The 15,337-nt window shown below is 39.9% G+C and overlaps 1 protein-coding gene across 1 annotated transcript; it reads right to left on the bottom strand.

Moving 5' to 3' along the window:
* Positions 1 to 554: 554 nt before the first annotated feature.
* LOC130564498 (solute carrier family 12 member 9-like) lies at positions 555 to 14,201 on the bottom strand. Its single transcript, XM_057350576.1, has 8 exons — positions 13,513 to 14,201; positions 11,751 to 11,885; positions 11,408 to 11,545; positions 10,117 to 10,416; positions 9,733 to 9,840; positions 9,472 to 9,583; positions 2,274 to 2,431; positions 555 to 697 (listed from the first exon to the last, which is right to left on the bottom strand). Exons 1-8 carry the CDS (start codon positions 13,805 to 13,807, stop codon positions 555 to 557), a joined length of 1,389 nt encoding a protein of 462 aa, XP_057206559.1. The 5' UTR covers positions 13,808 to 14,201.
* Between the last annotated feature and the right edge of the window lie 1,136 nt (positions 14,202 to 15,337).

Raw genomic sequence — 15,337 nt, 5'->3', positions numbered from 1 at the left:
TTTTGTTCCTATAATTTACACATTCATAAAAACTGTATCTATACACTGTACCTATGAATGATCACGACAGAACGACAGTACTGGACAGGATTTAACTGTGAGCAGCGTGCAGCTGAAGATACCGATATACTGATACCGTAAAAATTACCATTTATCGTCCGTTACCGATATGGCCAACAATTTATTGTGCATCCCTAAATATAAATATAACTATTTATATAAAATTAATTTACGTTAAGATTAACTTGTATTATTATTTTATTGTATCATAATTTTATTAAATAAATAATTTGTTGAATGGGTCCTGCAGTTTGGTCGCATTTAAAGAAACCGTATGGTTTCTTGGTATCGCAGTCTAAATATTGAAGACACAAGTTTAGCCAAGTAACGCTTCTCGTTTTCTTTTGATTGTTATCAGAAATAATCTACAGGCGCTCTATTGTTTGTGAATGTGTACCGGAAGTTAGGGTAAGTCTACAAACGCACGCATGCGCAATAACGTTTGTTAATGATGTCGCTTTGAAACCATTTATATGCAATGGACAAATCTAAACTTAAGCCAAAAAATGAACCCGCATATCCAGATGACAGCTGATGATAAGAAATAAACTCACCTGCACAAGAAACCAAGAGATGAGGACAGACGACCAGGGATTCCCACTGCCTGATGTGCGTTTAGCTGGAGACAGAGCTCGTCCTGACAGACAGACAGGTGATGTGAAAGTGAATAACTCAATATCTCATATATCCACACGAATCAAGAGCAGAATCAAATTATTAACAGCTGAAGGTCAAACCACAGCAGGAGAATCAATCACTCTTACATCCACAACAATATCCATCCATCATGTGATAAACCATCACACACCTGTGCATATTTAACACACTCTACACACTCACACCTGTGCATATTTAACACACTCACACCTGTGCATATTTAACACACTCTACACACTCACACCTGTGCATATTTAACACACTCACACCTGTGCATATTTAACACACTCTACACACTCACACCTGTGCATATTTAACACACTCACACCTGTGCATATTTAACACACTCTACACACTCACACCTGTGCATATTTAACACACTCACACCTGTGCATATTTAACACACTCTACACACTCACACCTGTGCATATTTAACACACTCACACCTGTGCATATTTAACACACTCTACACACTCACACCTGTGCATATTTAACACACTCACACCTGTGCATATTTAACACACTCTACACACTCACACCTGTGCATATTTAACACGCTCACACCTGTGCATATTTAACACACTCTACACACTCACACCTGTGCATATTTAACACACTCACACCTGTGCATATTTAACACACTCAACACATGAACACACACACACACCTGTGCATATTTAACACACTCAACACATGAACACACACACACACACGTGCATATTTAACACACACACACCTGTGCATATTTAACACACTCAACACATGAACACACACACATGTGCATATTTAACACACTACACACACACACACCTGTGCATATTTAACACACTCAACACACTCACACCTGTGCATATTTAACACGCTCAACACATGAACACACACACACCTGTGCATATTTAACACACTCAACACATGAACACACACACACCTGTGCATATTTAACACACTGAACACATGAACACACACACACCTGTGCATATTTAACACACTCAACACATAAACACACACACACCTGTGCATATTTAACACACTCAACACATGAACACACACACACACCTGTGCATATTTAACACACTCAACACATGAACACACACACACCTGTGCATATTTAACACACTCAACACATACACACACACACACCTGTGCATATTTAACACACTCAACACATGAACACACACACACCTGTGCATATTTAACACACTCAACACATGAACACACACACACCTGTGCATATTTAACACACTCAACACACACACACCTGTGCATATTTAACACACTCAACACATGAACACACACACACATGAATGTAAAAGTGAAACCTGGCTTTTGGATCATGGAGATGTTTTGCTTTGTTACATTAGTTCTATGATAAATTATTCTAGTTAAAGGTGAAATATGATTGGTTTATGTTCCTGTCAGGTGTAATAAAATTCACTCATGCAGATCTTTGCGGATCAGAAACACAACAGAGGGACAGCGTTACTGTAAATATCAATGGGGTGCATTATGGGATTTCCAGACGGGATGTTTGTGGGTGTTTTGTGGGGTTCACTCACCGAACAGATCATCCCGGGCCAGAGCGTACAGAATACGGGATGCACCAATCAGATTGCTCATAGCAGCCGACAGCGTGGAGGAATAAACACCGATGGTCACGAGAGGACCCCAGACGTTTATATCTCGGAGAAAACTGTAATCTTTCTGCAAGAGAACTCTGACAGACAGAGAGAGAGCGAGAGAGGTCATATAAAATCTGGAAAACTAAAAGGAAGTGATATTCTGCAATAATGTTGATTTCAGAACAATAAAGACAAATGTAATTTTCTTTCTTTATAATCATTGTCTTTCTCTCTGGTTGAAACACGTCTCACGCATTCTTCAGGCTGACTGATTTTAATAGCATCATCTCAGCTCTAATAACTATTATACAGACCAACCACAGATCTGAACACACAATTATTTCAATATTATTTCTGTCTCTCACACAAAGAGTGTGTGTGTGTTCATGTGTTGAGCGTGTTGAATATGCACAGGTGTGTGTGTGTGTGTGTGTGTAGGTGACGGCAGTGGTCGATAGTTTTTATTGGATATTAATTTTGGTGGCACAAACCAAATGAATCTAAATACTGACAGCTGCAAACAAACAAAACTATTAAAAACACCATGCAACAGAGAGACAGAGAGAGAAAAACACACAGACAGACAGACAATAAGAGAGAGAGAGAGACACGGAAGCAGAGCAACACAAAGAGAGCGATGGAGATAGACAGAAAGAGAGAGAGACAGATGTGTCATTGCTCTCAGTATTGATCGCAGTTGGAAGTAGGGCTGTCACGATTATGAAATTTGTCTGACGATTAATTGTCTAATAAATCATTGCGATTATGACGATTGTCTGTTTTAGAGCTTTGACTTTTAATTCTCATACATTTTTTATTCAGCTTTGAAACGACCATATTGTTCTGAATATAAAGACTATGTTCTTCTTCTTAGAAATACAGTACATAGAAAAAATTGGGTCACCATATATTTAAGGTTTAGGCTTTTACCTGTCAATAATAGGGACGCTCCCATCAGGATTTTTGCAGCCGATACCGAGTACCAATTTTCTGTCATCATGATCAGCCGATCCCGATGCTTTAAGCTTTATATAACTGATATAAGCTTTCTAGTCACTGTTTGCAAAATAAGCTGTAATTTGATAAATATTTTAATAAAATCATTTAAGGGCAATTAAAAGTAAACTTCCCCTTTTATAACCACCCCTTTTTAAATATTGCCGTTCTTATTTTGACCATATACTTAAATTAAATGACTAACAGCAACTCTCTTCTGTCTAATGATTTTATAGGTAATTTACTACACACTGTCATATAAATAAACTGTAAATACTGTGGATTATTTAGACTAAATCTTATCAGCCACTGTTGCTAAATGGCCTAAGAACACTAACGTTCGGAGGTGTTTTGAGTGACAGATTTGATGGATTCGGACAGTGAGTCTTCAGAGTTCATTGTTTGACACATCCCTTCTTTTACCCGAGTCATCATGTCATGAATCGAACAGCAGACGTTAAGTACACGTTGTGTCTGCGTGTTTATGACAGACATCGCAAAAGAAAGAAGTTAACACGGAAACCACTTTATCATTGGATAGGATTGATTTTCCTTTATTAAAAGTGTGGTTTATGTCACCTGCGTCAGAGAAGAAAAGGTAACCCGTTTTTTTAAACACAACTCGCACTCAATTCAGGTAAAAATATTCTCAGAATGTGCCACGTGCAACATGGATTTGGTCTTCCGACCTTTTGTCATTGTGTCTGTTGCTTTTGTTAATTATGTGCGAGAAAGAGAGTTAGAGACTGGGGTGTTCGACTTCTTTCGGCGCTGCACAGATTGATCAGAATATGACATTACCCAAAGTTCTGCAGATGTGTTTGTTATGAAAGCATGACTGCTTATGCCTGCACATCATATTCCAATCGACCTGCGCAACACACAATGAACTCACACCCTGTTTGGAGACGGCGAAAGTGCACAGGCTCTCACTCTTTCACAAGATATGACTGCGGCGCCAAACGTACGTCCTCGCATGATGACGTCATCAAATTACGATCGGTTTGTGAGATCGGCCAAGTTAGTGAGTACCGATCGAGTTATTAAATGTGATTATCAGCCGATTCCGATCTGTGGCCGATCGATCGGAGCATCCCTAGTCAATAATACAACCGCCAAATACTTGTAAATGAAGTAAATTGATCAGGAGTGAATTGAAGCCACCATTAAAATACTATCAGTCATAGAAAAGCTTCTAGTCTGGCAAGTGAGAAAAAAACAGACTAGAATCAAAGTTTACTTCTGTGTTAATGAGATTTTGGTTTTCACACTGAAATAATATTAAATTGTACTGCAGGTTATTTTTATGGTGTATGCTTTAGTTATTTTTAAGTGATTGTGTTGTGGTGGTACATTTGACAAGTATTACCATGCTTTAGTTACAATATATACAATAAAATATGCAATATGCAGATGCACTACAGCTCCCCCTAGTGTCTTCTATAGAGATGTGCAATAATTGCGATGATCTGAAACCATCGCGATGAGACGATTATTTAATAATCGTGACAGCCCTAGTTGGAATGGGTTTTTGGGGCGAGCAAGTGTGTGCGTGTGTGTGTGCGCGTGTGTGTATTATTGGGCTGTACTGTTGGAATGTGATGAATTGTGATAACTGGAAAGAGGAGAAAAAAAATGAAACCCAACTCATAAAGAAGTTAAAAGAGCTGAAGAGTGAGATGAGCCACCAACATCATCTAACAATCTTTGATTCAGAAGCCTAAAGCTGCGTCTAATCCTTATTTCAATCATCTGACCAACATTTCTTGGATGAATCCAATATTACACATTGTGGCCAATGTTGACTGAATGTCGACTGTTTTCATGACTAAAGTCAAGCTAAGAAAAATCATCTTGGTGATTTTCTGTGACATGAGTGACTTCTGACACACTGTAAACCCAAATGCTCAAAATAATCAAACAGATTAAGTAATGGTAACTTTTTTTTTTTAAGTGCTGCTAACTTAACTATCCGTCTACTAAATTTCATGAGAAGGATGAATGAAATATGTAAGTCACACTCACTAAGACTTATTAAGAACTTTAATTTAACAGTAATCAAAATTTGAAAGTTCTGCTTTCTGAAACCAAGAACCTCTAAAACTCAAACTCAGCACTCATAAACAAAACAAACATACATTACAACAGAAAACTAGGCAATTTCACATGAAAAATGACTGTAGTATTGTTTAGTATTTACTATAGTACACTGTAATGAATCATAGTACACTGTAGTATATTATAATAATGACTATTGACTAAACTACAGTATTCGGTAGTATTAATGAATTTATAAACTGTAGTTTATACTTTCATATATTTTTTTAGGGATGCACGATAAATTATCAGCCATATCGGTATCGGCAGATAAATGGTCTTTTTTATGATATTGGTATATTGCATAATGTTATAATGTTATGTGATATAAGTGTACAATGTTATCAGCCGATAATAAAATCTAGGCTGATATATTATAGCCAATAAATTCTGAATCATTTCCTCTGATATTTACATATCCGTGCATCCCTAATTTTTTTTATTGATTTGAACTTGCTTGGTGAACACTCTCGATTGTCAAGGCTGCGTTCATGGCGGTGAACTCTAGGGGCGAAGCTTCTAAACTGTACAATGATATAGGCGTCATATTTAAATGATGATCACATTTATCAATGTCCGAGCATTGGTGTGATGGGATTGGAAGCATGAGCGTGTTTCATGAATCACATGAGATCATTTCTGTGCTCAGATCTATGTGTGTCAGATCCCAGTGTGTGATGTCCAGAGATGCCACTGTTAAGCCAATGAGCCGTGACCACCAATGGAAAGATGTCATGTGACCGCTTTTCACTACACAAACTGGACTTTGCGTCATTACTGTAAAGACATCTCATTGTGATCGCTGGTCATCAGGTGACATCTTTTAAAGCATCCAGCGGTGGAAACATTCAGAATACAGAATACAGCCGTCTGGCGAGCGCTGAGGGGAAATGAGACCAAGTGAGAGATGTTTCTCCGGTTAAGTGCTCCTGCAGGAGCACTCCAGCGGGATCATTAAAAAAATCAATAAGTAACAAGCCCCGCTGACATCACTCCATCTCTAACACACCTCACCGCTGCGTCTCTATCACTCCATCTATGCATACTCTATTTATCTCTCTCTCTCTCTCCTGCACACGGTGGAGAAACGACTCTATATGACATTTACACAAAACACTGTCATTCTCACATCACACGTTATCATTTCACGAGGACATCATGTGCTGTAACAACTCAACTCTCCTCTATCTTATACTAAAGTGCTGAAACAAAATCACCTCAATAACCTCAGAATTTCTGACATTAAGGCTTCTCATGAACGCAGTTCTGATCACACACACATCAGTGTTTATTACTGATACAAAGATCTATCAATGTGTCGCTGTGAGGAAAATTGATATCTGTATTAGAGTCTCAGTCCAGCTCATTTAAATATTTCTCTCAGATATTCAAATGTATTTCTATAGCACTTCTTACAGAGAGAGAGAGAGAGAGAGAGAGAGAGAGAGAGAGAGAGAGAGAGAGAGAGAGAGAGAGAGTCTAAAGTTCATCCAACTCCCCCAGAGTTAATAAGTTGAGTTTTACCGTTTTGGAATCTATTCGACCGATCTCCGGGTCTGGCGATAGCACTTTTAGCATAGCTTAGCATAGATCATTGAATCCAATTAGACCAGTAGCATCGCGTTCAAAAATGACCAAAGAGTTTCGATATTTTTTCTATTTAAAACTGGACTTTTCTGTAGTTATATCGTGTGCTAAGACCGGCGGAAAATGAAAAGTTGAGATTTCTAGGCCGATATGATTAGGAACTATACTCCCATTACAGCGTAATAATCAAGGAAATCTACTGCCGTAACATGGCCGCAGCAGGCGTAGTGATATCACGCAGCGCATTTCCGCATGCTTCAAATGCAACAATGAACAAAAACACACACACAGACACACACATGATCTCTCTCTCTCACTCACTCACTCAGAGCTGATAAACTCAATAAAAACTCCATCATTACAGCACCACCTGTGCTTCTTATCCCATACAAAAACAATGTTTAACAGATGTAAGACAGATCATCTATCAATCTAAATGAACATTTTAAATCAATGCTGTAGTAGCAGCACAAATGTCACGGGTTTGATTGGCAGGAATCACACAAACCGATCAAATGTACAGCTTGAATGAACTGAAGGTCAATTTTGGATAAAAGCGTCTGCCAAATAATGCATCTGATTCCTGAAATCTGCAATGACGGATTCAAAACATTTAGGCCAGAAGTGAAATCCATTGTTAGTGTTCACTATTTTTACACAACGCTTCACATTTAATTCAGAAAGTCAGAACAGCAGCAAACTTAGAAAAACAATCTGGGACAGAGAGGACACGATCATTTATAAAGATCAGGAGATTCATGGAGTACATATGATCACTAACTGATTCACGTGAATTTCTTTCTTTCACTTTTGTTTCAGTGAAGTCACATCACAGTTTCCAGAAAACTATCAAAAGAAAAAACATCTGAAGGATGAGCTAATGTGCTCTACCCACATGGAGTCTTAAAGGGACAGTTCACCCAAAAATGACAATTCTGTGATCATTTACTGACCCTATGGATGACACAATTTTCATTTTTGGATGAACTTTAAGCGCACACACACACACACGAATGCGGTCTCTGGCCACAGTCAGGTCATGTGAGGTGCATGTGTTGAAGGGCTCACATGAGTGTAGTAAAAAATGTCAGTGCAAACACACACACACGCACACACGCAAACACACACAATCGCGCACACACACAAACGCGCGCACACGCACACACAAACGCACACACACACGAATGCGGTCTCTGTCCACAGTCAGGTCATGTGAGGTGCATGTGTTGAAGGGCTCACATGAGTGTAGTAAAAAATGTCAGTGCAAACACACACACACACAAATGCAAACACACACACACACACAAATGCAAACACACACACAAACGCACACACATGAATGTGGTCTCTGTCCGCAGTCAGGTCATGTGAAGTGCATGTGTTGAAGGGCTCACATCATGAGTGCAGTAACACACACACACACTATATGTGGAGTGATTTTAGAAATTTGATCAGCACAAATACAGCAGAAGTCTATCTCACACACACACACACACACACACACACACACACACACTCACACACACACACACACACACACACACACACACACACAGTCTCATGACCCACTATACACATTGACATACAAAATGTATTCATTTCTCTTTCACAGTCCTGCTTAAACACACACACACGTTTCACTATAGTAGTGAGGTCATTTTATAGACATATAGTTTTTATATCATGCTAATGATATGCCTATAGTCAAACATACACATGCACCAGGTGTGTGCCATTGTTTTTTGTGCCGATCAAACAACACAACATGAGTTCCTTCTTTAGAATCTGACTTAATAAAGTGAAAATCACAGACTAATTAACTTCTAAAACAGTATAAATTTCACCCATAAATTAAAATCCTTTCATCATTTATTCATTATTACTTCTTTTCTTCTTCAGAACACAATAGAAGATATTTTGAAGAATGTTGATCATCAAACAACACTGAACTCCATTGACTTCCATTGTATGAACACAAAACCACTGAGACATTTCTCAAAATATCTTCTGTTGAGTTCCACTGAAGAAAGACTGAATGTGATGTCACATAAAAACATGAAAGGGAAATAAGTGATGACAGAATTTTGATTTTGTTTGAACACTTCCTCTTCGCTCCCAGATGGGAACTGGCCCTCTCAGTTGAGTTTGGTTTTTCCCAACAGCTTTTCTCCACTTCCTCATCTGTGAGGTTTTGGTTTCTTGCCACTGTCGTCTTTGACTTTCTCACTGAGACACGACTGATTTATCAAATGTCATATACTCCTTTAACCCTACTGCAATAAATACAATGATTATCTGTAATAACAGAGAAAATCATAAAAATCTATGAAAGTCTATGAAAATAAACCTCACTATTAAAGTCAAGTGTGTGATTGTGTTGTTTTCCTCTGTTTTGTAAATGTCTAAATGTAAAAGAGTGTGTGTGTGTGTGTGTGTGTGTGTGTGTGTGTGTTACCGGCCACAGGTGCAGGAGATCAGTAAACTCAGCAGGTTGTAGATGATGAAGGTGAAGATGACGGCTGTGATGGTGCCGCGAGGAATGGAGTAGCTCGGGTTCTTCAGATCACCTGACACACACACACACACACACACACACACACACACACACACACACACTTCATTAGATTTAATCTCAACAATCAGCTCGAACACGCGCCTACACGAATAGAGTAAATCAACACACACAACAACAGCAAACAAATCAGAGTAAACTCACCAGATATGTTGGATCCAGCCATGATCCCAGTACATCCGTTAAACATCACAGCGAACACGGTCGCAAATGTCATCATCACATTTGTAGTGTAGTCCACTGTGTAGTCCGCTAAACACACACAGACGAAGAACTCAAACCAGCAACAAACCCAAACACATGATGAATATACACTAAAGACTCACTTCAAAAAACACAGATTTTCATTTAGCGGATTGTTTCTCTAATATAAACCGTGTGTGTGTGTGTGTGTGTGTCCTATACTGAAAGTATTTGTCCAATCAGATTTAATATAAGACTATAACTGTCACAAGGCATTAAAAACGTTCTGGCGGGTAGTAAACGCAGGACACTCTCTGTCTGTCACACACTCGGCCTGGCACTTACCCTGCAGGTTTGCCACCAGCGTGTCTAATTTGAAGCCGGTGAAGTTGGCTTCCGTCGGACCCAAGGACGAGTTCCGGTTGGGCAGGTCGATGACGTGAGGCTTGACGGCAAAGAAACTGATGAAAATGATGCCCAACGCCGCCATGACGATGAGGAAGATGATGAAGGTGGCTTTAGCGTAGATATCAGCTCCGATCAGACACACGAACAAACACAGCAGTAAAATCACTGTGCCGTAAAGCAAGGACCACCAGTAACCCCCTGGCAACACCGCGTACCGGGAGACGGCAGACGATCCATCTGAGCACAGATCAGACACACAAACACAGTTCAACACTTCACACACACATCACTTCAACAGTTGTCCTGTTAAACACAATCAACGTTAAACCATGTCACTGTTATATTTAACTAAGAGGCCGTTTACACGAGACAAACAGAAAACTTTGTATGCGTTTCGGCTGTTTATTCACACGTCAACTGCCTTTTGGGAGACTGAAAACGCAAACTTTACTGCACCACTACGACCAGCAGAGACATAGAATTTATATACACAAACTATAAACACACATACACGCCGACAAAGTGTTTTAAAGTCCCCGTGAACCGGAAGTTGCGATCGTTTTTACTTCTCTACTCTGAGGCATTTCCGAGTGAAAAGGAATTTCGAATGAGAAAATTAGTGGGCGTGGCTTGTGTTTTTCACTGCGAATCGATTGGATGTTTAAAACAGCAGACTGACAGTTGAAGGGGAGGAGTTAACAGATGCTCCGCCCAAGCCGTCTAACTTACATCATTTCAGATGGATAGCCACTCCAGGACGCAAGTGCTTTTTCAGATTTTAACTGAAGATTATGAGGGCAAACGAATTTTAAAAAGAGAACGACCCGCATTGATAAACTATTTACTATTGATGCTGCAATATTTCATGAAAAATAGGAATTTGTAGTTTTTCATTTCACTGGGACTTTAAAAGAGCTTTTAGCTTAAAACAGTGTATGCGTACACAACAGCGTGGCATGCATAATACAGTGTGAATGCCGATTGTTTTGATAACGCTGTCCCGTGTATGTGAAACTTTTCAACAAACTTTTCCGTTTTTCATCGTGTAAACGTACTCGAAGACTTAAACAAATATAAGTGAGCCACCAGGACATAGCCCCCTTATCCCAATGATGCTTACTGAACAGAAAGTATAATAATAATAATAATAATACATGAAGCAAACTGGGGTTGAAACATATTGAAACTATTATTTCTTTACACAAACAGTCACACAGAGTCACTGTACCTTCAGGAGCTCCGAAGGTGGCGAGAATGGCCTCCACCAGCCCCAGCACAAAGAGGGCGCTGCCGCACACATTAGCCAGAAAAAACATAATCCCAATACTGCCACCAAACTCTGGACCCAAAGCACGACTGATCATATCTGCACACACACAACAACAGCAGAGACACACAAAACAGAGGAGACACACAACAGCAGAGACACACACAACTAAGGAAATGAAACAGGGAACTGTTTGTTTGAAAACTATAACAAAGCAATAGATTCTTATTTGAAGTTTCATATGTGTATTTAACAAAGATTGTGTGTGTGTGTGTGTGTGTGTGTGTGTGTGTGAGGAGGATACAGTATGCTCCTCCAGCGTCCAGCGCTCCGTTAGTTGAGATGGCGCACACAGACAGAACCGTCATACTGATGATGAAATACGCCACCAGCAGCATCACTATAGTCTGATACAGACCACACTGACCCACAACAAAACCTGTAACACAAACACAACACCTGTTACACAACATCCACACACACACACACACACACACACACACACACACACACACACTTCTGCATGCATGTGCATCGACAAGCACAACCGTGAGAAAAGCAGAACTGGTCATTTCCAAAAGGAAATATCTGTGTTTGTAGGGCAGCAGTAGAGTAATGTGAGAGTGGTCAAGGTTTTTTGATTTTGATGCATTTATTCATATAGATCAGTACACCAAAGACCAAATCTAAATTCTCTCATCGTTTATTCCCTTCATGTGTTTCGTGCTTCCATTGTTATGCCTCATTTGTAAGTCGCTTTGGATAAAAGCGTTTGCTAAATCAGTGGTTCTCAAACTGGGGGCCGTGGACCCCTGGGAGGCCCCAAGATGGATCCAGGGGGCCACAGATTTTGTGGCATTATATGAAATATAGACATTTATCATACATTTTACATAATCAAACATCAGAAAAATAAGACAACCAACCAAAAGTATTGATGTCCCAGGATTGTATAACAGAATTAGTTTTTGGTTTAATTAAAATTATAAGTTTAAGATAATTAGTTTTTATAAGGGGGACCACAAAGCGATGCACTCTACACAAAGGGGGCCGCACGTTTGAGAACCACTGTGCTAAATTACTAAATGTCTTTCTTTAGTGGACCACAAAAGAAGATACTTTGAGAAACGTCTCAGTGGTTTTGTGTCCATACAATAGAAGACAATGGGGTCCAATAAGAAATTCCATCTTGCCTCTTGAAAAAAGAAAAAAAAGTAAAACTGTGCAAAATATATAGTCATATTTTGGGTAAATATAATTAATATGTGGGGTTAGAGATCTCAAACACAACAGAGCGCTGCCTTACAAGCAGTTACACAAATATTTATGCATGATAATTCACATGAGCACACACATTATTTTACTCTTGGATTAAAGCCCAATCTCACATGCAATATCTGTCCACAGGGAGTGTGTGTGTGTGTGTGTGTGTGTGTGTGTGTGTGTGTGTGTGTGTGTGTGTGTGTGTGTGTGTGTGTGTGTGTGTGTGTGTGTGTGTGTGTGTGTGTGTGTGTGTGTGTGTGTGTGTGTGTGTGTGTGTTTAACATACCCATCACTTCATGACACATGAATCAAGATAAACACAATACTTTCTTACCCAAGTTGGCTTTCACTGAGCTAAAAAGCTTAAAACACACACAAAAAGAACGCACAAATAAAGTTAATAAAAGCAAATGCATTGTGTGTGTGTGTGTGTGTGTGTGTGTGTGTGTGTGTGTGTGTGTGTGTGTGTGTTATCAGGGTACAGTGATGTCACAAATGATAATACAGGTGTACCGTCTCATAACCATATTCAAATATCATATCCAGACAAACTCAACTGTGTGTTAATGATCAACTTTATAAATGTCACAGATGTCTGATCTCAGAACAGTAGGTAAAGCAATAACTCAGTGACAGGTTGACTCATGATCTGTTAATGTCATGTCAAGACCGATAAAAGTATCACGATCACATGACCGTGGCATGTTAATTCATTCACAGCAACAGACTCACAACCCACACAAACGCGCTCGCGCACATTAACAGGAGTGTATTGTTCTTTCTCTCTACAAACCAACACACACCTATTCTCAGGAACACGACCACACTGAACATTGACAGCAGTGTCGGGATCACCACGCCGAAGAACGTGTTGAGTTTCGGCGTCTGTTTAACGGCGGATTTCCGCCGGACGGTCGCCGGGCTCCGGTGCTCGCGCTCATCTCCTCCGGTGACGGTCTCGCGCTGCTCGGATTCATTGACGCTGGCGGAGAGCCGGTAATGCAGCAGCGGCGTCCGTTCAGACATGATCGCCGTGATTGTCGCTTCTTCTCCGGCTCGTGTCACATGACCGCTGTGTTTACGGCCGCCTCGAGTCATGTGAGGGGACTGGAGTCAGCCAATCGGAGGCGCGGGACCTGCTGAGATAAGTTCACTCGGTCCAGATGGACACCTATTCCCTGTAAAAGCTTCAGCGCAACGGACTTGGGTCGGGTCTTCAGACGATCAATCTTTTTTTAGGATTCTTCTAAGAACTGTTCTCCCTTTGAACGCATGGTTCTCCCTGCAGGGGGCGCTCGGTGGCCCAACAAACTAATCAACGTATTCGCGTTTATCACTGAACGTGTGTTATCTCTTATTTAAAGGTTTACACCTGTTCGCTCTTATAGCTGTGACACACCGTATAGAAATCTGGCCCTTCGATCTGTATAAAAACGTTTCCAGAAATCACAAACAACCGTAATGTGTCCATTCTGACAAACGCTGAGAAACGCACACGAGGTGCTACAGCGCCGCCTATGCGCAGCTTCAACGCCTGGTGTGTTCGACATTCACATATCATGCAGATCTGCGCAGACTGAAGAGTATGACGTCAAAGTACAGCGAAATCGAAAGCATGCGGTCTGCGCAGCGCCACAGTAAGTTGAATACACATTTGTTCCGCAGAAGGAAATAAAATGAAGAATTTTTTTAATTAGTTGAGCACCTGTCCCTATGCCATGCGAGGAATGACACGTCTGTGCAGCCAACATTGAATCAAAACCCAAACAAACACGAAATTATTAGTTTTTTTGCTATGACTGTCACGTGCCAAACGGCATCCAGATGGAAATAAAATAAATATTACTGTGTGACCTTTACCCTTTGATCCTGAATGCAATGTAACGGCATTCAACAAAAGATATGAACAGAGCATGCGCTGAGAGGAACGTCGCTTGTGCCCAAACGCACAGTAAAGTGAAGCGCAAAGGAAAAACCGAGTCGCAAAAGTACAGGTGGCTGAAGCCAGAATTAAAGGGGCGGTGCAAATGAATTAGTAGGTACTGCAGAGGGAAAGATGTGTTGCAAAATCATTGCTGCTAAAGGTTTTCTTTGGAAATAAAATATTTTATATCTCAGTACTTATTTTTTTGCCAAACTTTCTTTTTGTTTGCAAAACTTTTTTTCCCCCTCTCAATACCTAAATTTTATTTCGCGATTCATTATATTGGTTTGCAGTTGTATTTTTTTGCTCAATTTTTATTTTGCAAAACTTATTTTTTGTTTGCAAATCTTTTTTTGTTGCAAATATATGTGACCCTACTTTGACTCCATAGATATGTTCAAAACAACAACAACAACGGCGTAGCTTGATGACGCTGTGAAGGAGCGTTGAATGATGGGAACTGTCGTCTTCAATCCACCGCTGATAATCAATCAGACGTGAATGAGAAATCATCTTTATGGAAGTTTGTAAATGTTGCATTGGATGACATGATTTTATTTCATTGTAATGAAATAAGCGCATTAGACGCAATTCATAAAATTAATTTATTACTATTTAGTCAGATGGTCTAAAAACGATTACTGCTTGTTCAGCAAATGTATACATGACACTCGTGCTAAATTAGGAAAAAGACATTCAAACAT

This window comes from Triplophysa rosa, linkage group LG14 (assembly GCF_024868665.1).
Source record: "Triplophysa rosa linkage group LG14, Trosa_1v2, whole genome shotgun sequence".
Lineage (NCBI taxonomy): Eukaryota > Metazoa > Chordata > Actinopteri > Cypriniformes > Nemacheilidae > Triplophysa > Triplophysa rosa.
This window is presented reverse-complemented; position numbering and strand designations above follow the sequence as displayed.